The following is a 27,577-nucleotide window of genomic DNA, read 5'->3' on the forward strand; positions in this document are numbered from 1 at the left end:
CATCAGGACATTCAGGGGAGGGAGACATTGAAAACGTGCAGGGCTGCGGCCCACGAGGATCTGAGTTTGACACCCCTGATCTAACAGTCTCAATTTTGCAATTTTTGGGGTAAAAAACAAGTCGAAAAGTTGGGCCCAGAGCTGCAGCTGCAGCCTCAGTATGAGGAGTGTCAGGATCTGGAGTGGCCTCAGCGCTTGGAGGAGCTTCAGATGCCGGAGGAGATTCAGCTGCTGGACGACCTTCAGGATCTGGAGTGGCCTCAGCGCTTGGAGGAGCTTCAGGTGCCAGAGGAGATTCAGCAGCTGGACGGCCTTCAAGATCTGGAGGGGCTTGAGGAGCTGGAGGACCTTCAGGAGCTGGAGGTGTTTCAGCAGCTAGAGGTGCTTCAGCTTCCACAGGAGCCGGAGAGGCCAGAGGTTCCACAAGAACCAGAGAGGCCAGAGGTTCCACAAGAACTGGAGAGGCCAGAGGTGACACAAGAACCAGAGGTGACACAAGAACCAGAGAGGCCAGAGGTTCCACAAGAACTGGAGAGGCCAGAAGAGCCTCAGAGGCCAGAGGGGCCTCAGCACCTGGAGAGGACTCGATGGCTGGAAGACCCTCAGGAGCTGGAGGAGCCAAACCTCAGCAGGGGGACCCGGAGGAGAAAGAACAATCTTCCAGTTGCTGCAGAAGCCAGAGGATTGCCAGAAACCGGAGGTCCTGGTACAGAGTCAGCAGCTGGAAGAGCCAAAGCCCAGCCGAAGGAGCAAGAGAAAACAGAAGAAGAGGAATCCCAGCACCCTGAGCAACTGGGACTGCTGGGAATGATCTCTCATGATATGAAGAGCAGACAGGTGAAGCCCACAGTCGAAATCCTCTTTAAGATTTTTTATCCAGAATGACATCGGCACAACCAAAGTGTCTCAGGAAACCTGCATACAGGCATATTTCCTAGCTAGAAATACTTGGTAGTAACTGTAACATGACATACGACCAAACAAACTAACATACCCAGACACACAATAGTTGAATCTAGAGAGACTTTTAGGCTCAAATTCAGGACCGAAGCTGGATTTGGGGAAACACACTTTGAATACCTGTAATGTTGTTGGACCTCTGTCACCCTGTGTGAAATTGTTGAGGAGCTGTTCAATATTTGGCCTTTAAAAAGTCAATTTCTCACCGTGTGTTTGTGTGTTCCAGGCCCCTTCTCAGACACCTTCTTGGAGTGGGAAAGAGCAGACTGCAGGGAGACTCTCACAAGAACAAGCTGCGCCCGCCATAACATGGCGCCACAGAACATGGACATCCTGCAAAAAAAAGAATAAAAAAAACCCAACATAAACAACAACAAAAAAGAGTTACATTACTACTTGTGGTCATTAAAAATGTCATCTGTGGCAACTGGACAAGTCGGGGCCTGAGCAATCATAATTAGGGACCGAGTACGAAAGGCCAGGACCAAAGGTCGGTAAGAATGTTGTAGAGAGCTCAAACCAAAACTCAATTGTTCATCTCATCAAGACCTACAAATCACGCACTGATACTCCGGACCTAAATCCAACAGGAAGTCCGCAATATATAAAGATAATAAAGAGGATGCAGCCATAACATTTGCAACACAGACAACCAGAAAGCGAGGCACAGAGATGTAAGCAAACATGCACACCAACAAATAAACAAACCCAACTATTTACGGATAATAATAATAATAATAATAATAATAATAATGATGATGATGATGATGAGAAGAAAATGGGAAAAATACAGTTAAATAAAGAGATGAAATAAAATATATTCTTCTCTCTGGTTCTCTCTTGAATGTTATTGACTGAAACAAGTTAAACATATTGATACATTACATTTAACATTACCAGCAGGTTGTAAAAAATAATAATCAGATTTTGTTATTTTACACAACAAATGTGATTTTAAAATGAAAGCTTGCACAAGCCAACTGAATGAGGATGTGTCAAATTATAATGTTACAGTGCTTGAAAGTGATGTGCAGTATTTGTATATGTTCTGTGAAAAATCAAAAAAGATTGTCTTTTTAAATAATCTATTTTCTATACGTTATCTTGAATAAAAAGTCACTGCTTAAAAAGTCTTCAACTAATTCAAAAGATCTTAAAGAACTGCTGGTCCCAGATCTCCCCAGAACACTTGGTTCTCAGAGTGCTGGCTTACTGGAGGTTCCTAGCTTTTCTAAAAGTAGAATGGAGGCAGAGCTTTCAGGTTCCTCTGATGTGGAACCAGATCCCAGTTTCAGTTAAAGAGTCTGACACAGCCTCTAATTTGAAGGTTAGGATGAAGACTTTTCTATTAACGTTTACAGTGAGAGCTGCTTCAGGACACCTTAGACCATTTTCTAGTTAAGCTGCCAGAGGTTAAGACTGCTGGAGGACCTAAACTGAGCTTCTTTCCTTTTTTATTCACCACTATTACATGTCACTAACATTTGCCTTTCTCTCCTGTAGTCTGTCTCCCAACCTCCCTGCTGGATGTCTGACAGTGGAGCTGAAGGTGGATTGAAGCCTCCTGTCCTGATCAGTCTTCCGGGTGGATCTCTCTCTTATCTATCTGTCTGTCCTCTCCTCTGTCCCCTCACCCGACCGACCAGCAGGAAGCCTCCACCTCTGAGTCTGGTTTCTGCAGGTCTCTTCCTGTTAGAGGGAGTTCTTCCTTTCCACAGTCGCTCACGCATGCTCATGTGGATTTGTTGGGTTTTCTCTTTTAAAGTGCCCAGTGATTGTATATATAATAAAGAACAATGACATGCTTTATGATGGTTTTATTCTTTTAAAGGTGTCATAGGTGTTTGTTGAAGGTTTGTCATGGACATTTCCTCCTTTCCTGCTGAAGAAACTACAGTTATTCTCCATTCTTATCGTTTGTTTTGCTTCATGCAGCACACATTGTCACTGGATGAATGAAGGAGGCAGATCAGTTTGGTAGCTGACCTCTGACCCTGAGCTTCACTGTGGTTACAGCTGCAGTGTGTTGCTGAAATAGGCTCAGAGAGAGTTAGACAACTTAGTCAATCATGTACGCAGCAGGTGTATACAGAATAAACTTATGTTACATGGCTCGCCGACAATTTGGGATATAAAATGACACAGGTGCAGTGAAGTGAAATGTAAATGTAAAGCAGAATTTAGAATAGAGCAGAGTGGAGTTAGATGTGACACTTTTCTTATTTTGTCCTGACGGTAAGGAAATATGACAAATAGACATCCTGAAATAATTCTACCTTGTTTCATTGTCAATAATTCATTTCTAGTCATACATTATTTCCTCAAATAGCAATGTTTTCATTTCTTTTCAGAAAGTTTGTAGTGATTCCATCTGAGCCTGGAGATCAGTCAGAGGCTATTTTTATGATACTTCAATTTAAATCCTCCTCACATAAAGGTTTCATCATTTACAGTAATAAATGATTTAAAGTAATTCAGCATTTTGTTTAGAATAAGAAGAATCATACAGGTATCTAAAGAAATTCAAGATCTCCTTCACTATACTTTTTGGTTCTAAGTATTCTTCCCCATTCATCATGAGAGTGAATCTTTTCTTTCTAGGCTGAATGTGGAATATGATGGTTTCCCGGTTAGCTCAGTTGGTAGCGCATGAGACTAACGTCCTCTAGGTAGTGGGTTCGTGTCCCACGTCAGGCACCACCTTCCCGTGGGCTCACCAGCTGCAGAAAGGTTCTTAATTGGTGCAATGTGATCTGGGTGACAGTCTGAGCACTGTCACCCAGTGCTTCCCAGAACTGGACATGACCCATGAAACAACTTTAGCCACTGACGTCATTCTGCCTTTTAAATATGGCGGCGACCACATACAAGTATGGCGGGGACCGTAAACAAGTATGTCGGCAACCACAAACAAGTATGACGGCGCCCTTACGCCGCCATTATTTGATACCGCACTGGCGGGGTTTCAATTTTGAGAATAGTATGGCGCTGACCGTGTGCCATTATGGCGGTGACCGCTAACCACTATGTCAGCGCCCGCAAACAAGTATGTCAGCGCCCGTAAGCCACCATCTTGATACCGCACTGGCGGGGTTTCAATTCTGGAGAAGCAAGGTCGCACTGCGGATCATGTACTCTTGCCTCCCACCGACGGTAGCGCTGTGATTGTGCTTTGGAACAAAATGGCGGCGACCTGCAGGAAGCGGCCATATTTCATGTACTACCGCCTCCCACCGAGAGTGGCGCTGTGGTGGTGATTCAGAACAAAATGGCGGAACAATGTGGCGGCGATCATAAGGAAGCAGCCATATTGTCGGCCATTTTGGATTCCCCACTGGCAGCCTCTCCCAGGATCTCCTCTGGCTTCTCCTGCTAAATGCATTATGGGTAAATTGGCTTCCCAAGCCTGCACAGGTCAGTGTCGATGCATCCTCGAAAAAGTGTGCGGAGCGAGGATACATCCGGGTATTCCATGTGTACTCGGTGAGAAACGGTGTAGGTACCAGATCTGTCCGAGCTACCAGATCTGTCCGGGGCGGGGCTTGCGCATGCGCTCAGGCTACCAGATCGGTCCGGGCGGAGTTCGTGCCTGCGCCTGTCAAAGACGTCACACACAATATTATCTACGGCAACGCCATATTAACAAACTACATTATGGGCTGGATCGATCGATAGATAGATAGATAGATAGATAGATTGATAAACATTTTCCTAAGAATTCTACCTTTGTCGCTATGTCCAATATTATAATATTGTGTACGTATTTGGAAATATAATGAAAACAGTCACTTATCTCCACATTATATCTGAACATTCCTTCTCATTCATGTGGCCACAATATTTATCTTCAGTCTTGGAAAAGACTCAGTTTATTGTTTCACCTGCTTGAGACATGAGAAACAGACTAAATGTCTCAGTCACCCATCACAGGTCTTTACAGAATTAAGTGGGTAAAAAAAGGACACTTCATAAAATCAGACGAAGCTCCAACAGACACGTTCTGCCTCTAAACTCTCCTGAAGTTAAACCAGACAGATCACTGCTGCTTCGGGACATTCAGAGACATAAAACTAGTCGTAGCGTCCTGTTCACCTCACACAGCCTTGTTAGCTTTTCACGGAGCTACGAAGCTAACTGTGAAAGCTAATGTTAGCTTCATACTGTGACGGGTGAAACTTATAGCCAGTAAAAATGCGAAACGCCGTCATAGCCAATCATAATGTGAAACGTCATCACCGCGCGCGGGTTCAAGCCCTGCCCAGGACAGCTCTGGTAGTTCAAGCGCATGCGCAAGCCCCGCCCCGGACAGATCTGGTAGCCCGGACAGATCTGGTACCTACAACGGCCTAAGAATTGGAACAGTACTTGGTCTCCCACTGATGACGTTTCACGAGTGCACGAGAGCACAAGTATTGACAAGTATGGGTATTGGAAAACGGCCTTAATTTAGGTCGAGTGGGTCCCGCCACGTCACTTCCGGCATTTGCGTGTCGTCTACGTAACTTCCTGCATGTTTGGTCCGCACGTCACTTCCTGTGGGTCGGCTTTCGTGTACGTATCTTCCTTCACGTTCAGTCCATTTCGTCACATCCTGTGGGTCGGCTTCTACAAACGTCACTTCCGGCAAGTCATATTGCGTCATTTCCGTCCATGCTTCCATATAGCACCATTTCAAGATGGCGGCGACCGAGAAATAAATATGGCGGCGCCCGCAACACCGCCATCTTGGTTTTCCCCACTGGCATCTCTTGCAGAGGGAGCTGGCCGAAGGAAATGACGTCATTTTCTTCGGCAGGACCCCGCATTGCCGAACTTCATGTTCTTATGGAGCATGAATTGATCTTTACGCTTTTTAATACGATATCAACCCCAAACTTGACTACAGATTCAGAAATCCAGCATTGAGCTTTTTAAGTAGCACTCGGTGTGACTGTTTGATATGCTGGAGTGTTTTAAAATCAACTCGTCCATCACATTGACAACCATAACCATTTTAAAGTTTGTTATGATTTTATTTTTGACAACATATATCTAAAACCTATATTTATATCTATGGATGACAACACCCGATTAAAATGTTTTGGAATTGTGCTGTTACTTTGAATTTCACCTCAGCCGGATGTCGTCTCTGCCGGAAGTAGCTGTCGGTTTTGGTGACGCTGCATTAGACTGCTCGACATGGACCGGTTTGGTAAATCAATTCATTCCTACAAATGCGCCTTTAATATGTAACATTTTTCTATTTTTATTCCTCGATATGTCGTGTAAGTTAGTTTTGAATCATTCAGCGATTAAATGAAACCAAAGTGGCGGCGCACGTTGCACGCGCTGTGCTGCTTCCTCCTGACGTTAGCTTACCTGAAGCTAAAGCTCGAGCGTCTTCTTTATGAATGAATGCCACTTTGAGGAATTCACGTTCAATAATGTTCTGGGATTGTGTGTGACCTGCTCGGGGGGTTAACCTGTAAACCCGTGTGTGTCCTCAGTGCTGCTCGGATGGCTCCTCTTCAGCCTGGCTCTAGCCGGAGCTCAGGCTCTCACCCCGGCTCACTACCTCTCCCTGTCCGACGTGGCCCGATTGCAGAACCACCTGAGCCGACAGTTCTCCGACCTGGAGTCCGCTTACTACTCTGTTATTGGCCTGACAAAGCTCGGAGCCACAGTTCCTGATCACAGTGTAAGGAAATCGCTCATTAACGGCTACTAAGGTGGGGGATAAGTGACAGCTCCAGTCAGACTGAGATGATAAAACAAACAAAAAGAAAAACGCTCATTGAGAACTTTAAATGAGACAAGCACACTCCTATAATCCTTGAAATAAATGACATTTGATTGAACCAATCTAAAGGTGCATGCACTTTGTCCAATCAACCCATTGGTCACAACTTCTGAAAGTCATGGCAGGTTATTTCACTTCAAAGTCTACAATTACCACGTTTTCATCCACACACCCGTCTTAGTTCCTTCTTATGCACAGACTAAATAAAATAATTGTGAAATAACTGGCGATATTTTTGGTCTTGGTTCTAAATTGGTGGTCCTACGTTGCACTGCCAGGCAGGTTCAAGGACAGTTGTTGTCATGGTCTTGCATCCAAAGACAACCAGCGATAACATTCTGACTCAACCAACCAATAGACATGCAGTATCAAAGGTTTGTTTTTTTTGTCAGCAATGGCAAAACGCATCAGAAAAAGGATGTAAAGTTGCACAAAACTGAATTTGCTGGTCAAAGCGGATGGGATTTTGGTGAAAAACACAAAAGGAAGGAGATACTAGTTGGCAGCGAGCAGCAGGCACACACAAAATGTCATCAGAAATTTTCTAGTTTCAGATTGATGATTGTTTTAAAGATATACTACTATTTATTGCAAGAGATTTGAATTCAGTCCACTGACTCAGGCATTTTCTGTTTTATTTCCCTGTGAACTGAAACGTGACGGCTTTCTGGCTCTCATGTGCAGCTCCAGTAGAGAGTTGATCTTCCTCGTTTGTTTTGTAGGATGTGTGTCAGTTCCTGAAATCCCAGCTTGATCCGACCAGTGTCGACTCTCTCTTCTTCGCTGCTGAGACCAGTCAAGCCATCTCAGGATGTGAGGTATGACGCTCTCCTGACTCTCTTGATGTTCACCGCTCAGTTTGTTTTCTCCCACCAGTATTTCACGTTTCATCCCGTGTGTAGGATTATGTAATGACACTTGTCTGCTCTGGGTGGGGCTGCTGAGCAACCGTTGCATCTTTTTGAGGAAAAAAAAAATATATATTTTTGCTCAGATTTTGTCAACACAGATTCAGCTTCAGCAACATTTGTGGGCTGTTGGTTTTGTGGTGCCATTAAATGCAAGAAAGATCTGATGCGACTCAGTTAAATGGACAGAGAAAAGCAGCTTTCAGAGCTCGGTTTCTGTATTGGGTCTGAATCAAGAGACACTGAAATGTTATCACTTTTTACAGGTTTACTCTGTCGGCGAAGGGTTTGAGGATAAGTCTGATAACGGGTAACATTTTCTGATGGGCCACATGAACATTTACTGAGCAGTTTGATACATCAGCTCAAGGAGTGTTTTGGACATTTCACTGTATTTGCACCAGAAGGTTTCAGTAAAATTGGTTTTATGTTGAGATTGTAGTAATTGCTTCACTTTTAATGAAAATGTCAACATTTTCATCACGAATACTCTGCGCCACAACAAAGAAATAATGTAAATTTAATGGTTATTATCGCTCTATTTTACCAGTCGGGCCCACTCATGATGAAATTAGGCCATATGTGGAACTTGAACTGAAATGTATGGGACGTTCATGATCTATATTTTCATAAAATCGAACAATTGCTTTGGAAAATCTCAACATAAAGCCAATTTTAATGCTTCCTTCGGGTGCAAAATACAGTGAAATATCCCAAAAACCTCTCCTATAGTTTTTGTGTTATGGGTGTGACTGCATGGCTTTGTGGCTAGTTTGATAAGAACGAGGTGACTAGCTTTCATGGCAGCATCACCGACATCTCAGTGACAATGAAACATTTTTAATTTGTGATAAAGGTCACTGAGAGCTCCTGTATCATTAAAGTTTTCCTTTATAACCAGTGGTGAGGTTTCTCAGTGGCGCCTTTCCACACAATCTGTTACTCAGATTCCCGTGTCCAACGAAACCCGTGACATCCTCCTGGCAGCAGTCAGCGAAGATTCGACCATGACTCAGATCCATCGAGCCGTGGGTGCACTCAACTCTCTGGGGCTTCCTCTGGCCTCGCAGGAAGTGGTCGGCGCTCTCACAGCTCGCATCAACAAGGAGGACAACGTGATGGCGTGAGTGTCAGCTGCACCGAGGAGGTGGAGAGGGTCTGGAAGTCATCTCAGGAGTCAGATAGTGAATCAGTATTGTGTTGTTTTTACAGCATTACCTCAGCGCTGCTGACAGCATCACGTCTGTCCAAGCAGACCGAGCTCGGAGGAATCCTGGAGGAGATCGAGGTGAGTCTTAAAGCCTCCACTAGGGGGAGCTATGTCACTGTCGTCTGACCAAAAGAGAATCTAAATTGTTTTTTTTCGTTTTTTTTCTTCTAATCTTTCAGGATCTGACAGTTCGACTGGATGATCTCGGTGGCATTTACCTGCAGTTTGAAGAGGGACTCGAGGCGACTGCCATGTTTGTGACCGCTGCATATTCACTGTCTGACCACGTGGACATGGAGCCGCCTCTGAAGGAGGTGAATGTTCTGTCGTTTCCATTCATCTCTCACGTCTGCACCAAACACTGATGGAAGTTATGCTCTCTGCCTGCAGGACCAGGTCATCCAGCTGGTGAACTCCATCTTCAGCAAGAAGTCCTGGGACTCTCTTGCCGAGGCCTTCAGCGTGGCGAGCGCCGCCGCCGCTTTGTCCGGCAACCGCTTCCACGTGCCGGTGGTGGTCAGCGCGCAGGGTCCGGCCACGGTGTCCCACAGCCAGCCCACCCTGCAGGTAGAGCCGCAGGAGCTCAGCGGAGGTCCGTGGGCATCCAAGTGGCACCTTGCTGACTCTCTCTCTCTCGCTCTCTCTCTCTGATTCACAGCTTCTCGTCACAGACATCATGTCACAGCCTCTCTCCTCTGCCAACGTGCTGGTGGAGTCTGCGTACGGTGTGGCCTCCAAGAGCACCGTCCTCAGCCAAGCACCTTTCACTCTCAACGAGTACGTAAGACAGGAGAGATGAGTGGTGTCTGTCCTCCAGAGCCCCCCGGGGCCGCTAGTCATCTAATGTGGGGACACGGGTGCGCAAAAAACTACCAGGAAAGATGTTGAATTCCAGCATAAATATTTCCAGTCAGCGTGTGCCACTGCAATATAAACAAATATAGTTCATCAGTAATTTTTTTTTAATTTGTATAACAGTAACTACCAAATATTAGATTTAGTTGATGTTGTAACTATAACACCAATACCCGATACTAGACAGAGTACTCGTACTTGTAGATCCCCCAATACAACATCCATCAGCAACGTCACCTGCAGTTAGACGAGACAGGACGAGCGGTTTGGAGATTTTTTATTATTGAGAATGGCAAAAGTAAGACAGACTTTAAATTATGATCTGCCAAAATATCAAGAAGAGGTGAAAGCCAGAAGTATTTATACTAATTAGAATTATTCTACATGTAAATACACTCACATACGCACAGGCATGAACAGACACACACACACACACACAAATCTACACATATAGATCCGTTGTAATTGATCTCTAAATGTAAATAAATATTTATTTTATGAAAATACTTGCATACAAAATAAGCTGTCCACTGTACCACCTGAATATAAGCCGCACCCAACAAATTTAAAAAGAAGAAAAGCTAAGGTCGGCGTTAAGTGATGCACCTGAACGCATCACTCATCAGTGGCATGAAGCTTGTTAACCTGTAAAAATCCATAAATTAGCCGCGTCATTGTTTAAGCCAGAGTTGAAAGTGTGTGAAAAAAGTAGCGGCTCATAGTTCTGAAATTACGGGAGTTGTTCTTTGTATTACTTTGGTGAAAAAGCCTTCAATTGTCTTCGTGAGTCATTTCTCTCACTTCTAATATAAGGAAAATGGTTTAAATATATCATAAATGTTTAAATGAGTTGGTCTTTAAATCTGATCTGATCTGAGTCTGTTTAACTTCTATCGACTTTGAAGAGTCCAAAAACAATGAGTTTGATTCATGTTTTGAAAATCCTGAAGTCTAATTCGGATTTGTTGGACAATTTGAGGATTTGTTGGACTGATGTTTGTTTCTGTGCTTCAGCGGCGTCTTTGAGTTGAACTTCATGTCCAGTCAGCCGGCCAGCGGATATTACCAGTTCACCGTGGCGGTAACTGGAGACAGCCGACTGGTCGCCAACCACGTGGAGGCAAGTTGTTGTTCACTTCATTTCAGAATTTTCTCGGCATGTTATGAGCTCATATCAGCTTTGAAATGATTAAGAGATAGATCAGTTGTGCTGAGGTTTTGGATTGAATAAATAAAAGTGGCGGCGATGGTTGTGTCATCATCTGATCCTGTTTATTAAACGGGATGAGTCAGCACTCCGAATCAAAAGAAAGTTAAATAGGGTGAACATCAGATCAATGACATGTTGGAAAAATATTTTGCTGTGCGTCTAAACGTTCAGCACAGAAAACATGTGCTTTTTTAATCAGCCTAAAAAGTTGGAAAATAATTTTGATCACAGTATCTTGTTTACTTCAGGTTGCACAATCATTTTTGCTTGAATTAAATGTCCTCCTTATACGTATGGATTGAAGTATTTCTGCCCAATTTTGAGGAGCTCTTTAGAGCAAACCACATTGAGATGATGAATTAGTTAGAATGTAAAGGGCAAGTCCTGAGACTCTGCATGTTGACTTCATATAACAATCTAGACATGAATATCCAGTGAAAAGCTGGAAGGAGACAGTTATTTTCACCCATTCTTGTGTCCTGCAGCTGAAAGTGAAGGTGTCCACCGAGGTGGCCATCACCAACATGGACCTCTCCGTGGTGGATAAAGACCAGAGCATCGGCACCAAGACCACCAGGTGGGCTCATGCACGACTAATACCTTGGTGTGATTGGTGTGTAAACAGGGCCTTGATTCTTTCCTGCTCTTGAGCCACATTATTTGTTCCTTCTCCTTCTTTTTCAAACCGACTCGTTGCTTGTGTGGAACTCAATGAAAGAATATTTTAATGCCCCGTGTTTAAAATCAAAAGATCCATTTAAAGCGGGTCCTAAGCAAATGCTCGTGCAAGGATCTTAATTAAGTTATTCTGTATTTTTTGCTTAAAATCAACATTTATATTGCACTTTTTTTAGCCTTTACCTTTTTTTTTAATATTTATTCTATTTTACTTGAATCTGTGTGTTAAAACACGATGTTGGGGTGGGAAGAACTGTTCAAATATTGACATAATAACCTTTACTTTTTAAGTTTTGTTGTGATGTATATCCAGCCCAACCCTCATTGTTCCAGTAAAACACAAAACGTTAGTGTTATACTTGAGTAATTTTCAGAACCAGCATATTCTTATTTAAATGAAGGAAATGAGTTAAATTGCTGGTTTTTATACGCCGCTATATGTGTTTCTCTTAAAGCAAAGAGTGTAAGTATTTCACCGCTTCATGTTTTATTGATCAAATCGGTTTTAAAGATAAACTAAATAATCTTTTCTTCTTGTTCCCTGAACGACCCAGGGTGGATTATCCCTCCAAAGCCAAGAGCTCATTCACTGCAGACAGCCACCAGAACTTTGCCATGGCCTTCCAGCTGGTGGACGTCAACACTGGAGTGGAGCTCACCCCCCACCAGGTCTGTAGCCCTGGTCTACTTTCCTCCTCCTCTCTGTATCTGCACAGTCATCACAACCTCCGTTCACTCCGTTGCAGACCTTCGTGCGGCTGCACAATCAGAAGACGGGTCAGGAGGTCGTGTTCGTGGCCGAGCCTGACAGCAAGAACCTGTACAAGTTCGAGCTGGACACGGCCGAGCGGAAATCGGAGTTCGACTCCATGTCGGGAACATACTCTCTGTACCTCATCGTTGGAGACGCCACGCTGGAGAACCCCATCCTGTGGAACGTGGTGGGTGTTTACTGAACCTCTTTACTATATTACTGATATTTCGTTGTCAAAAAATGTGTACATGAATGAGATCTTCTGCCTTTCATTGTGTGGCAGTTCTTGATTGTTACTTTGTGATGGTTCTGAGAAACAAACCTTTAAACTGTGCTAGTGAATCTTCTGATTGGAGTATTGATAACTAGTACTGTATTTTCTGGACAATTTGCACTTTTGTTAGTTTGGTTGCTCATGTGACATTTTGGTCAAAATATATTAGCACTTACCATGCGTTACCACTAGATGTCACTGTTTGACAACAGAAAGCTGCTACAGCACCACAGACAAAACAGAGTAGGAAAAATGTCTAAACACAGCAGAATTTAACGTGAGAATGATCAAATGTGCAGCAGAATGAATTTCGGAGTCTGTCAAAAACTTTAAATTCCGTTTCCGTGATGAAGGCTAATCTCGGGCTAAAAGCATGACGGGCAGAGGTAAGGAACAAATTCTCCGAAGGGTCATGAAGCCGAGGATTATCAACCGTCTAGTTGCATCCAGTTATGTCCAGTCCAGACAGTATGGTATGTGTCCAGAATGTCTGTGCTTTATGATAGCTTTCTTTAACTAGTTTTCAAATGTTTCCAGGCCGACGTGGTGCTGAAGTTTGTGGATGAGGAGGCGCCGGCTACCATTCAGCCCAAAACTCTCTACATCCCCAAACCAGAGATCCAGGTAAAGCTATGAAACATGAAGCGGTGAAGACATCACTGCAGCTCTTTTTAACCTCTCCTCCTCCTCCTCCTCCTCCTCCTCCTCCTCGTCTCTGTGCAGCATCTCTTCAGGGAACCAGAGAAGAAGCCCCCCACCGTTGTGTCCAACACCTTCACCGCTCTGGTCCTGTCGCCCTTCCTGCTCCTGCTCATCCTGGTAATTCAGGCCCTGTTTACATGGCAACGTGAGAACAGAAAACTTGAGTTGCGTTCTGGGTGATCAATCGGAGTCACTGTAAATGCGACTTTTTGAAAATGGCTCCCAAGGTGGAACTTTTTGAAACAGGAGAAAAATTTAATAGATTGTTGTTGTTTTTTAAAGCGTCGAGTTACTCTCTGTGGAAATGGAAGAAAATACAAGTTTTTGAAAATGCTTGGTGTCTGTCTCCGTGTAGACCGCGGGTGCACCGCTACTGCAGCCTCGCACAGCCGTGCTACATATTTGCTCCACACATGTGCGAGTAGACGAGCAATGACAACGATGTCTGTCTCCAGAGTGTCATGACTCCCGGTCCATATCCTCCTGGGACTTGGTAGTTTTATAGTTGACAGTCACCCAGAATAGCAACCCGAGTTCCTAATCTGTCTGGACCAGAGGTCTCCAACCTCGGTCCTCGAGGGACCCTGTCCTGCAGGGTTGAGCTCTCTCCCAGTTGCAACACACCTGATATCAATGAGGGGCTCATTTTTGGGCTTTTTTTACAACCTTGGTGATGACATCATCATTAGATTCAGGTATGCTGAAGCAGGGAGAGAACTAAAACATGCAGGACAGGGGCTCTCGTGGACCGAGGTTGGAGACCCCTGGTCTGGACGAACGTCTGTGTACTCGCTATTGTCAATGTTTCTTTCGTATTGTTGTCTGTGCAAGTGTGTGGAGTTTCATCACCAAAAGAAACTGCGCCTACTAAAGGCCAAACATGAAAGTGCGGCCTCACACTGGTTCTGACGATTCCCATCAGGAATCAGAGCAGACGCACTCTCATTCTTAATCACAGCTGCCGCTAATTCAGGCTATTATGTGTGAAAAAGCTCTTCATACACAATGTGAATGAGGCTCCATCGTCAATTCGACATCACAAAAGCCGGGCGTGTTGTATTTTCACTGCTGAGTCATTGTTGCGGCACATCGGCGCATTGTCCCTCCTGTGGTAAACAAGTTTTCAGGCCTTTTGTTCGCAGCTCTCACCGAGCACGAAAACCACATTGTGCGTCTCTCTTTCCGTCTCTGTAGTGGTTTAAACTGGGAGCCAACATCTCCAACTTCAGCTTCTCTCCGAGCGCCATCCTGTTCCACGTCGGACACGCAGGTCAGTCCACAGAACTGTACACGAGTGTTCAGCCTCAATGGGACGAGAAACTCGGGTGACACATTACCCATCATGCATTATTCATCTTTCATCCAATAAAGGAGGTCTAGTCAGAAACGGCCCGACGTCTCCGGAGCGTTAAGCCCACTTTGTTTGAGTCACAAGTCAAGCCGAGCACAAAATAAAAAAAATGAGATGCTAATGAATGCTAATTTCCATTCATGTCTGTCATGTGAGGAGAAGGCATTAATTCAATGTGAGTCATTTGGTTTTTGAAGGGGAACACCTTGAAAATGAGAGAAAATGCTCCAAATGTTGGAAAAGAAATGTTGGATTTTGACTTGGTTTTGGTGAAATTGATGTTTATGATGCAACAACTCATCCAATTCAGGCAAATATAAAAATTTATTTTTTTAGATATCAAATGATTCCTTCATCGTCGAGAAAAACTAGGGATTTGCTGATACCACTTTTTAAAAATACGAGTACCAAGTTAATTGCTGATACTGAGCACCAATACAAGTAAGCTCTGGGTCATATCAGGGATCTTTTACTATAGTATAGTAATAAAAGAGTTAAAACTAGGGCTGAACGATTAATTTAATTTGCAATGATATTGCGATTTGATAAAACGGGATTTTCTATTCGCAAGGGCTGTGATTTGACTGCTTCAGTGATCTGGCCACGTGACGACTTGCACATACTGCTTGTGTCATCTGCCCAGCTTGGCTGAACGGGCTAGTGGTTTTTAGGGATGGATCCGATCCGGGATCAGGATCCGATATCAACGGAATTCACGGATCAGAAAGTTCCGATCCAACCTGCGGAGATTTCTGATCCATGAAGCCTCGTCTGCTTCACTGTTGCTGAAATGACTCCACAGTGTTTCCCTGCTGCTGCTCTGCTCGCTGGCTGCAAACTGTAAAATGGATTTCCTGAACGGAGGCGGGTCTCAATGAGACGAGGAGTAATGAGTCAGGAAATCCATTCCACAGTTTGCAGCCAGCGAGCAGGCTAGGGAAGTAGCACTGTGCTAGCCAACTTTGCATGACAACATGTTGCTGTTTGGATGGATTTTACACTGAAAACACCAATAATATTAAAGCAAACAGAGCTCTGCTATCAGAATCGTATCATCAGATATACAAATTTAAGTATCGGGATCGGATGGGAAGTGAAAAAACATGGATCGGTGCTTCCCTACTGCTATGTAGATGAGCAAACCGCTCAAAATCCTTAATGTCCAGCCCTGCATTAGTATAGTGACCAAGCCTGGGTTTACGGCTTTAATAAGCACAATGGACAAGCGGTTGGCTTGTTGTGGTGAACACTTACAAGACTGCAAGTCACAGTATTTAGTAAGTTTACAACTGTAATTGAAGTAGAAGATAAATAAACTGTCTTTCATATTAATACATGCTTCATTTGACTTTATCCTAACATAAGCCTAGCCTATAAGAAAGAACAGTTTATGTATAATAAATCTGATCTTGTTTATTATAAGACAGATTGATTTATTGCTTGTTTGTTGAAAAATAAATGAGAAGAGGACCTTGAAAAAATAATCGCATATTAAATCGCAATATTGAGGAAATAAATCACAATTAGATTATTTTCCTAAATCGTTCAGCCCCAGTTTAAATTGAAAATTACGGCTGAAATTCAGGCATGTTATTTGTAACTGGAGAATTTGTCATTAAATAGATCCTATCACACTTTAATTTGACATTTCTGTCAGTCCCCATAATGTCACACGACTTGAAGCAAAAGCTTCTTAAGAATAAAATTCAGGCTCCTGATTGTTGTGAATTGATGGTGTCAAATTACAAGCATATTGTGTGACCATTTAATGGGGAAGACTCTTGAATCAATGCAGGGGTTTTTCTGGATTATGGCCAAAATATAATGCAGCTGACTTTGCCTCGACTCAGTTTATGTTGACATCAGTTTAACGTGAACCAGAAGTCAATTTCTTTGTGAGGATATTACAGATATTTACAGAGCAGCGTGTCATTTTCTTCATGTTTTGTTTGATCATTAGATCACGTTATATTAAACTCTGATACTTAATAAGCTTCTTATTTGATTTTCCAAGTAAAGAAATCATGACCAATCAGCCTTCTTTTACAGTAGAATGAACATGAATGAACCTCCTGTTTCCATGGAAACACTGAAACAAACCAGAAATCATCGTGTAGCTGTTGTGACTAAGACTCCAGGTCACGTCATCATTAACGTGACCAGCTTGTGGTTGATTGTTCACAATTCTTGGTGTGTGTGTTTGTACTGTAAGCTGTACTATTGTGTGTGTTTTCAGCCATGCTGGGCCTCATGTATGTCTACTGGACCCACCTGAACATGTTCCAGACTCTGAAGTACCTCACCATCGTTGGTGGCGTCACTTTCCTGGCCGGGAACCGCATGCTGGCCCAAAAAGCAGTGAAGAGGTACACACACACCTCCTAAGTGCATCTCCACACACACCTATCCACACACACAAGTGCATCCCCACACACACACACCCAGCTGAGTAAGAGAAGTATGTGTTCTGAGTGTTTCCTCGTTGGGCTTCCAGAGACTCTGACCTGAGGAGGAGCTTTAGGTTCTGCAGGAGTGGAGGAGTGGCCAATTAGTTCATGAGGGTCCCAGCGGACCGTTTGGAGATCTCACCTCCACTTCTCTCCACTCCTCTCTGCTCTGGAATCCTCTTTACCCCTTTCAACTGGGAGAATATGGAAATGAAAACACGGACCCCCCCTCCTCCCTCTTAAAGCTGTCTCTTTCTAACCCGTGTCCTCGCTTGTCTGTCTTTACTTCCTCTTCCAGGATCGCAGCAGAGCAGAGTAGTAGGTTGGCAAAGTATAGGAGCCTTCGATAAAGGCCCCCTCCCCACCCCTACCCTCCCCATTTGTAACAGTTGGTTCTACTTCCAGACTGAAGTAAGGGCAAAGCATCCGCGCTGCATCTCCATGATGTGTGCTTACAAGCATGGCCGTCAATCATCCCGGCTCCCCAGTGTACTTGCTGCCCCCCCCCCCCCCCCCATCTCACTCCCCCCACTATCATCAGCACTGTGGTGGTCCAACACGAGTGGCTCTGCATCGTCCTCATTGCGAACATGCTCTCGGTCTGCTCAGTAACATTGTTTCTCTGTGAAGATTAAACGATGCATGATTCACCCGACAGGAGGAGTGGAACCAGAAAGCAGCAGTTTGAAAGATTAAAGTTAAATACGGTTCAAACCTTTAAAGAAGATGGAAGTTGGGACAGGATCCAAACATCAGGAGTTTGTTGTATCATATTCTGCAAAACATGTTAAACTTTCAAAATATGCTAACACATTGACAAACTTCTAGTTTGAGTGTCAGTTTGAGGGGACATTATGTCCCGCAAATCTCCTCAAATGGTTTGTCTTGAAAGTTTTGAACTGAAAAATCCAAACTTCCATGGTGTTTCGGGCGTTCGTTTACGTGACAGCAGCGCTCCAAGCCACTGAAAACACAACTTTTTGAAAACGCCTCCCAAATTGGAACTTTACTGAAATGCTCCAACTCCGTCTCCATGGAAACGGTGCAAAAACACAAGTTTACTAAAAAGAAATGAACTGCAAATGTGCATCACGGCAGTCATGGCTCTGCACATGCCCAATAGATGTAGAGTAACAACAGTGTTTCCTCTGTGGTGTCATGGCTCCGTCCATCTTCTCCTGGACTTGGTAGTTTTCGTTGACAGTCACTGTAATAACAAACAATCCAAATTCATCGTCTGTCCATACGAATGTTTGTGCACTTGAATTGTTAATGTTTATAACGTATTCTTCTCTGCTGCATGTGTGTGTGGTTTCACTACCAAAACAACCAACACCACCAACTCGTCACCCAACTTGTTAACGACATCATTTTCAGCATTTCTGCCATTTCCATGTAAACGGACGTTGTTTTCAAAACGTTGCTGCGTAAAAGTGAAGCTTTTCTGAAATGAAAGTGCAAACACAATCGATTTTCACTTGAAATGTGGGAAATGGGGGGTTATTCAGATTAATATTTAGTTATTTAAGCTATTATTATTCTAATATAACAATTTTTATTAATTCGGGGTCCAAACTTTGTGAAGTACGAAACATTTGTGATTCTGTTTTTTATATAAGATTAAGAATAAACATCTCATTGTAAATCTCAATCCTTTACCATTGCATGTGTGCTATAGATTGGAAATTACAATCTATATATGTTGTAAACCTAACTCATTCCACTGCATCATGATTATTTTCGGTTTATTTGCATGGCTATATTGGATTGATTTGGTATTGATAACAAGTTTATATTAAAACAGTTATTCAGGGAGTTACATCATGACACACACACACACACACACACACACACACACACACACACACACACACACACACACACACACACACACACACACACACTCTCTCTAGTTGTTACTTTCTCATCATTTTCGATAAAACATTTGACATGCCTTCTGAAAAAACAGTCTCATCCAGCCTCAGTTAAATAACAACTGAGGTTTGAAGCACACGATCAGTTAAAAAGTCAAACTGATGCGTTCCACTCCTGCCTGTCTTCATATCATTTCTTCTTTCAAGTGCACTGACGTGATGTTTCTGTTTTTTCTTCCACAGACTTGAGAAAAAATAAAAAGAAGACATCAAGGATCTGGTTTGTTTTGGCTTTTTTAGTTTTTGTTTCTAAGAAGTCATCCATCAAAGTCGGAATAAAAAAAAAATTAAAAAAAAGTTCCCGAATCCATTCGACGGTTAGAATTTTGCAGTTTTTGTTGCCAAATGGACAAACTCTGAAAAGCTACTGATCATTGCACTTCATCGTCCTATGAGATTCCCTTCCTGTCCTCACGCCGTCGTTTTCTCTCTGTGGTTTGCCGATGACTTTTGTTTTGGGGATTTTTTTTGGTTCGTTTTTTTTGTACATTCCTCTCAGTTGTCTCTTGGTGCCCGTTTCACCTCAACACTAAGCAAAAAGCTCACATCTTGCACTGACGATCCGTTTGATACAGAGTCTCCGAGAACGGCTGTTAATGAGAATAAATCTGGGCAATGTGAGGATTGGATGTTTTTGTAATGAAGAAGAGAAAATAAAGATGTTGAGGTGAAGAAAAGTCTCCAGAGTCTTTATTTAGTAGAAGCTACATGTTCTGAACGTGAAGCTGCTGAAAACATGCCAATCCAACATCGAACTCACGGGTGTCAAACATAAGGCCCGTGGGTCCAAAACCGGCCCACAAGAGGCTCCAATCAAATATTTCATTTTTATAAACAAATTTCTTAAGACACATGGACACAACACAACGCTGAGACCAGAGCTGAGCTATCGGTGAAGCTGCCATGAAAGCTGGTTACCTCGCTGCTGTCCAAACCATAATGCAACAGCTCCAGAAGTGTTTGGAACATTTCACTGTATTTTGCACCAGAAGGTTTCATTAAAATTTGTTTTAAGTTGAGGTCGTACTAATTTTTGTACTAATTGTTTGTTTTTTGTGAAAATAACATTTTCATCATGTGTACTCTGCGCCAAAACTTAAAGGCTAATATGACACTACTTAAAAAAGGGGTCATAGATTATACAGCTTTTCAAAACTTTCACATGGTCTCGTTGGTCCAAAACGATTGTATTCAAAGTTTATTCCCCCAAATCCAGCTTTTGTTTGATTTTCCTCCATTTAAATATCGGATCATAGGAGCTGCATTCAGAATCTGCTGTGTCTGTGTGAGCTGGACTGGCTCCGCCCACACATGCCCATCTTGGGAAGGGGAGGAAATACTTAATCTCCTGGTGCCTTGTGCTAGAGCAGAGCTACCTAATTGTGGGAGGAGTCAAAGGGAGGGCTTACATTGATTGTGATTGGCTAAACCCCTGATGACACTATATAGGGTTTGAGTTCTGATTGGCTGGTTGGAGCAACACACTTTTTAAAACCTGAAACAAGCCAGGGAGAGAGAGGACAGACTTTCTTCACTTCTGGGGCGTCAGTCCAGGTATGGGAACGATTTTTACTGTTGGTAAACCATTGTAGAGGGAATTTTGCTTAATACGACCCCTTTAACATTCATTAGAATGATTTTCCCTTCAATTTGTATTCTTCAGTAGCTAAATTCAAGAAATTGACCAACGCTTTCATGCTGAAGTCCCTTAAATATGAACTTTTCGACACAATGTTTTATTATTTTTGCACTTTTATAACAGACACAAAAACAAACAGCAAATACAAACATGACGAGTCCTCGGACACAAATGTCGTAATGGAGGCGAAGAAGCGCCTCAGAATTCAGGTGTTCCATGACAAAATGTCGACCCTGCAGGATTGTTTATATCAGAGCACACTTTGCATGCCGGGTCTGCTCTTGTCATTTTGGGAGATTATTTCGGAATGGTGCCCTCATCTTATCAAGCAGCTTCTCATTTCCTTGTAGTCTAGAACCAACAATATGGGTATGGTCGATACCAGCTGTAGATTCCCTATCTGATTAGAAAGCAGCTCAGGGGAATTGCACGTCACTTTTCAAACAGACTCTGATCATCACAGGGAGTTTTCACAGTTTCTGTTCAATCCACGTCCACATCGCTAGTTTTTGGTTGAATTATTTTTACCAAATCAACATGCCAACTTATCCACAGTCTCTGTGCTGCTTTTCTTGTGTAGAACGAGCTGTTAAAATGTTTTTCTCCACAACTTTTAATGTGATTGACAACAACATCATTTCCACTTGGAACAAACAAGGTGAAGAAAGAAAAAAAAATCCAAGATAAAAAGTTTGACGAAAGCCGGTGGATCTTTTTTTCCTCAACTCAGCAGTCTGTGAAGAAGGAAGACTCGGGTTAGTGTGTGTGTGTGTGTGCGTGCGTGCGTGCGTGCGTGCGTGCGTGCGTGCGTGCGTGCGTGCGTGCGTGCGTGCGTGCGTGCGTGCGTGCGTGCGTGCGTGCGTTTGCTCACCGTGGCCTGATGACAGTCCCATGCATGCCGCTGTATCCACGATCACTCCGTATAGACGTGAGGCGTTCTTTATAGGTTCCCTGGTAGATATCCGACCGACGCTTCATGTAGCTCTGGTCCCTGTGGATCACACGAGGCGCCAGGTCAGGTTTGATTTGAAGTTTCAGTGTGTGAGCTCTTGGTACGAACTAGTTCTTACCCGAGACGTTTGCCCATGATGGTCTGAAGGAACTTCCTGGCAGAGATCTGACCCAGGACCTTCCTGTAGCTGTTTGTAAAGATGGCGTCGGCGTGACGTCCTGAGCTGAAAAGACAAGAGTTTGTGATGATTCAGCGTCGTTCCAGAGTTGTTCTCATCAGAACGGAAATTCATGTCAGTGAATCATTGGTTAAAGATAGAAGTGACAAGAATCAGCCCACAACAGTTTGTATTCAAAATGGAACAATGGTGACAATGGTGCTGTAATCAAGACCACCTAACCTGAGTCACGACCCAGACTACAGCATTTCAAGACCAAGACCAGATCTAGACCAGGGGTCACCAACGCAGTGACCGCAGAAGTCATCCGCAGGCCTGTTCTAAAAATTAGATTCAATATTATTCTGTTGCTATTTATTTATTTCATTTATCACACTTGCCTTTATACAACTTTAAAAATGACAATATCTTCAAAATAAAGTAAATACAAATACTTCTTATACATGAAGTTTAGATCCCTGGTGCGCTGTGTGGAGGATCGATGATGACGAAGGTCCTTCACTTCCTCATCACTGTCACAGACAGCGGCAATTATTCACTTAACCTTAATCAGGATCTACACAACAACTGGATGACATCAGCCTGACCGCTCACACTCATGGTTCTAAGAACCCTGAACTCCCGCAGCTTGGCACGATTAAATAATGTTGTCGCGGCGGTGTTCGCCCGGGGCGTAAAACAAGCCTGGTCCGAGGCTGGGTATATATATATATATATATATATATATATATATATGTGTGTGTGACTCCACACACGTCTAGTTATTCTACTATCAGCTGCTGTTCAGTTGACACACTCCAGATCGCTCAGCATTCAGAGAAAGTCCATGGAGTTGATGAGAGAGGAGGATGCTGCAGGGAGCGAATGCTGTCACGCTGTAGAACACATCAGCACACATCTCAGCTAATCCACAGGCTCAGTTACAAACTTCACCATTACAGGTGATTCTTGATATTCTTGGAAGATTTATTGGAGCCAGAATAATGTTCCAGGAATGTCAGGCCCATTTAAGAACTATCTTCAGAAGCGTTACGTCACATAAAGAAAGTCAGGTACCTCACCGTGCTGACGTGTAAACACACCTTTACCTTCTGTGTGGGGAGACGAAGGTTAAAGTCCTCATCTGTGCATTCATTTATTTAGATATGTTTAGTTAATTCTAAAGATTGGGTTTTGTTTATTCGTTTTATTTTTCGATCCGCCATTCCTCAGTGTTTTTATTTAACACAGAGGTTAATGCTGCATTTACACACAAGCACGATGCATTGCAGATATCATGTTCCCATCATTCCAAACATTCTTCATGTGACATTACACATCTGGACGTCACATTAAGAATGTTAAGATTGTACCAGGCATGATGGAAAAGTTATATTTGTAAAGCATCTTGCCGATGTGTAAACGCAGCATTAAATCGATATCTGCAGTGTTCTCTTCTTTTTTATGCTCAGAGGGTTTTGTGGCTCCAGAGTCAGTGGGAAACGGGTCCAAATGGCTCTAAGTGTTGAAGGTCACGACCCCTGGGCGAGTGAAAATGGGACATGTGTTATACAAGTGTTGAATATTGATATTATCCGCTTCCCTATAGATGAGTATCAATAATAAGAAGTGTTATTTCAGAGTGTGTCAAACTGGCAGCCCTTCATATGATTCAGTACCTATGAAGTCGCTCTCAGTCTCAAAAACACTGGTGACCCCTGGTGTAGACTTTAAAAGGCCAAGACTGAGTTAAGACCAAGACAAAGACCAGAGCATCTCAACACCAAGACTTTGATGATCCGAGACCGAGTCAAGACCCTGGGTACGACCGAAATGTCCCTCCTATCTCCTTATCTACTTTACCTTAGATAAGGCTTTACCTTAAACCTGTGGATGACGTCACGGGGTAAAGGAAAGGTGTTAGGAGGCGTCCTAAAGGAGTTAGTGAAAGGCGATCACGGTGGTGTGGCAGTCGGACCGTACTTTTACTTAGTGACGTCATAATAATGCGACAGCGGCGCAAGTTAGTGACGTCCACCATGGAGCGCAAAGAACTACAACTTTCAGAAAATGGACTACAAAAAGCTAATTTGGGTTTTAGATGATTTAAAGTTGTTCAAGGCAGATTATCACTTTGGTAACTTACATGATCTGCTCCCTTTTTCTGACATCTTGAGTTTCCCTGAACGCTCGGATGAGCGGGTCCCTTTAAATGTTGTCGCCGCAAGGAATTGTGGGGCAGCATGAGCTCACCTCCTTTGATAAAGGAAGCATCAGCGGTTCCTATGCTAAAGGAAGCTCTAAAGGAAGCAAGGAGCCTCCTTTCCTTTGCTTATTGAGAATTCAGACAGTCTTTATCATGGCCGCCACACAAAACACTTCTGGGGTGAAGGAAAGGTCAATAGATAAGGAGATAGGAGGGACAAATTGTACGTATTTATGGAGATAGAAGGGACAATTCAGACTTACCCCAAGACTGGTCCTGACGACGAGAAAACCTTGTTAGCACCAATCTGGGTGATGACAGGAAGTGCCATCGTATTTCAAATTCAACATTAAAGGTTGTCAAATTGCTGGTTTTCCTGCACGGAAAGCTGGAAGCTGATAAATGGACGAACTTATACAGCCCCAGCTTTACAAAGCTCATCACAGTCACACATTCACACACCATTTGAGGCTGCAGCTGTGCAAGGTACTGTCACTCCATTGGGGGCAGTTTGAGGTTCAGTGTCTTGCCCAAGGACACTTCGGCATGTAGGCAGGCAGAGGTGGCGGAGATGGGAATCGAACCTGCAACCTTCCAATTGGGAGACGACCCCTCTACCAACCGAGTCACGCCACCCCGTAATCACAGCACACATCAAATACAACAAAAACGATACTGAGTGTCAATTACACCAGCACATGAGCAGTCTGAGGCAATAGTTGAACAATCAAGATTTTTACTTTGATTTTCTTTTACTTCTTACATAAAATCAATAAAAATTACAAATCCGTTGAGTCTGTATGTAGATTTTACAGTGTGTACTTTCAAGATTTGTGTCTATCAAATTTTGTGTGTAATATGTTGGGAGTGACTGTATTGAGATTCACGTGAGTCTAGAAGGACGTGTAAATGTCTTCTAAGGCAATTCTTCTGTAAATTAGGTTTTTATTTGCCCTCTGTAACATTAGAAAACATCATGCAATTACAGCAACTGCTTGTTTGGGGGCGCTGTTGAATGAAAGAAACACTGACCAGAGAGGAAGTAAAGAAGAAACATGGCTCATTGATTGGTCCGGACCCAAAGCAGAAGTCTCGCCATTTGGCCCGTGGTGGCTAGGCTAATTAGCTTGTGGCTAACGGGTAGCCTGCGACTACTTCTTCTGATTCACGCTGTTAGCTTTGTTTGTTTAATGTCCAAAATGCATTGCGCTCTACGGGACGTCATCGCACCCGGCTCACTGGAAAGTCTACTTGCAGGAGAGCCCAGACCAATGTGTTCAGGGGGACCAGAGTTCCCTTGTTAGATCTGGATCAGAGTTCAGGGAAGCGTTCACTGATGCCCAAAAGAAGCTGCCTTTCCCAGAAAGTCCCTGAAGAGAACTCTGGTCTGGGTCAAACAGGGAACTGCCAACGTGCTGTTTAAAAACATTTCCAAGAGCTCCAGGAATCAAACTCTGAGACAGATCAGACAAGAACGGAAAAAAAGATGAGGTCAGGTGATGAGGCTGGTGTAAAATGACACGTTTTCAGTTTTAGATCAGGATAGGCTTCCAGTTGTTAAAAAGGGAAACTTCCTGGGAGCAAATCCTTGAGATGTTCTTTGACAAATGTCCATTTCATTAAAAAAAAACAAAAAAAAAACCCTGACGTTTCCAAGAGCACCAGCTGAAGATGGAGATGTGTGATGTGTGGGTGTGTGACGGTACTGACCGCAGCGCTGCTCGCTCCAGTGCAGGACGCCTGTCCGGATCCTTCACCAAGGACGTCATCAGGATGGACGTGTCCCTCCGGCCAAACCTGTGAAACACCCGCCAACAAACGCGCACACACACACACACACACACACACACACACACACACACACACACACACACACACACACACACACACACACACACACACACACAGACACACACACACACACACCAGTATGAATGGACTCATATTCAAACTACACTTATGTAACCCAAAAAATCCAGAAATACTGATTTGACCTAATGATTTGTGAGTCTGATGACTCCCTCCCTGCTTTCTAATCTGACATATTCTGCAGTGTGGATGTAACACGGTGACTAATCCAGACATCTTGACCCTTGTTAGCATAACAAATGCAGAGGACAAAACCAGGACATGCAAAACGAGCCGAGAGGCTGGAAGCTTCACGTAGATGAAACCCGTCAACGCTGAAATTCATTTCATCCAAACCAAACACTTTTCCCCTCACTTCCCGCTGTTTTATGTTGCTGTGACATGAGAACTTTTCCCTCCTGAACGTGATCGGCGTTGGATGTGTGAGAGTGACAGTGAGTTGCTCACCTGATGGACGGGTAGAGCGACGAGCCCGGTGAAGACACCAGCAGGCAGCAGAGCAGCAGCAGAGCAGCTTTCTCCATCATCACCACCACAGCCGGTCCTGGAGAGATTACAGGGGAGACAGCGAGCACCATCAACGACAGGAGGAGGAATTTCATCTGAAGAGAAAAGTGCTGAGAGCACAGTTTTCCCTCCATTGCTCATCTCTCTGCACAGTGGAGTGTCAAGGAAATGAGCTTTTCACAGAGATTCTGAAATGTGTCTCACCTCGATGTTCTGGTGAGTTGCTCTTCACGCTGCACCTTCTGCTCTCATCGTCTCACAGCGAGCGAGCCGCAGCAGCGTTTCTGTGGTCACTTTATAGCCGACCTGTGGATCCGTGTCACTCCCACTGCACACATCATCACCCTCTCGCTATGATTCACACTCAACTTCAACACTGGAGAGTGCCACACTGTGACGAAACATCTGATTGAACCATCACCTCTCTCAAAACTGCTGGATTACAAGCATCACAATGTCTCAAAACTGTTCATGTGTAAATAGAATATCATATATACATATGAAAATCTTGAAATGTCAATTTTCTGAAAATATTTAATCAAATCAAATAACTTGTGACAGTTTACTATTGTGATTATGAGGCATTTCCTCCAGAATTAACAAATTTACTGAAATCGTCATTATACCAAGAGGTTTGATAGAATTATATCTATATGTAGAGGCAAGGCTAATGTATATAGAATAGAATAGAATAGAATAGAATAGAATAGAATAGAAAAAGGTACATATACTTTACGGATCTTTACAGCGCTGCTCCACACAGAATAGAATAAAACAAATTGAATAGAAGGCTAAAAAAGATCAAATAGATAGAAATAAATCAATAAATAAAATGTTCAATGTTAATATGTAACTAGTCAGTGAGTAAATTGAGCACAGAAAGAATTAAATTCACAGACAAAAGCAACAAACACTATTTATTATTACATTAAAATAAGGAGATCAAGAACATTTAGCTTAAAAAATGAACATTATGAACTCCATTGAAACAAAGTGATTAGAAAAGGATAAAAAGGAGGAAAAGCTTCACCAGAAGTTCAGATAAAATAATATAATAAGTACAAGCTATTGTTTATTGGAAAGCCAGAACAGATAATGTGTGTGAAGGATTTAAAAGAAGTGACATTATAGTCACAATATCCAGAATCTATTAAGAACAATGTGGAAGTAAATGTGGTTTTCTTA

The 27,577-nt window shown here is 43.2% G+C and overlaps 2 protein-coding genes across 4 annotated transcripts; one reads left to right on the forward strand and one right to left on the reverse strand.

Annotated features, from left to right (window-relative positions):
• The first annotated feature begins 6,075 nt into the window (after positions 1–6,075).
• On the forward strand, positions 6,076–19,735 carry rpn2 (ribophorin II). Of its 3 annotated transcripts, none has more exons than XM_080461636.1 (17): positions 6,076–6,151; positions 6,447–6,637; positions 7,462–7,557; positions 8,595–8,770; positions 8,860–8,935; positions 9,037–9,171; positions 9,248–9,424; positions 9,516–9,634; positions 10,727–10,832; positions 11,408–11,499; positions 12,155–12,269; positions 12,347–12,541; positions 13,166–13,252; positions 13,352–13,447; positions 14,525–14,600; positions 16,918–17,047; positions 19,246–19,735. In XM_080461636.1, the coding sequence occupies exons 1-17, from the start codon at positions 6,139–6,141 to the stop codon at positions 19,259–19,261; spliced, it is 1,896 nt and encodes a 631-aa protein (XP_080317762.1). In that variant the 5' UTR covers positions 6,076–6,138; the 3' UTR covers positions 19,262–19,735. The 3 variants fall into 3 exon arrangements, with proteins under 3 accessions (XP_080317762.1, XP_080317761.1, XP_080317763.1); XM_080461635.1 differs by lacking the exon at positions 19,246–19,735 and adding an exon at positions 17,427–17,539 and having other exon boundaries at positions 6,085–6,151; XM_080461637.1 differs by having other exon boundaries at positions 6,103–6,224.
• ghrh (growth hormone releasing hormone) lies at positions 19,727–26,764 on the reverse strand. Its single transcript, XM_080461638.1, has 6 exons — positions 26,597–26,764; positions 26,333–26,429; positions 25,727–25,813; positions 21,772–21,876; positions 21,573–21,692; positions 19,727–21,435 (listed from the first exon to the last, which is right to left on the reverse strand). Exons 2-6 carry the CDS (start codon positions 26,410–26,412, stop codon positions 21,423–21,425), a joined length of 405 nt encoding a protein of 134 aa, XP_080317764.1. The 5' UTR covers positions 26,413–26,429; positions 26,597–26,764; the 3' UTR covers positions 19,727–21,422.
• Positions 26,765–27,577: the final 813 nt, after the last annotated feature.

Source organism: Lipophrys pholis (genome assembly GCF_963383615.2).
Source record: "Lipophrys pholis genome assembly, chromosome: 4".
NCBI lineage: Eukaryota > Metazoa > Chordata > Actinopteri > Blenniiformes > Blenniidae > Lipophrys > Lipophrys pholis.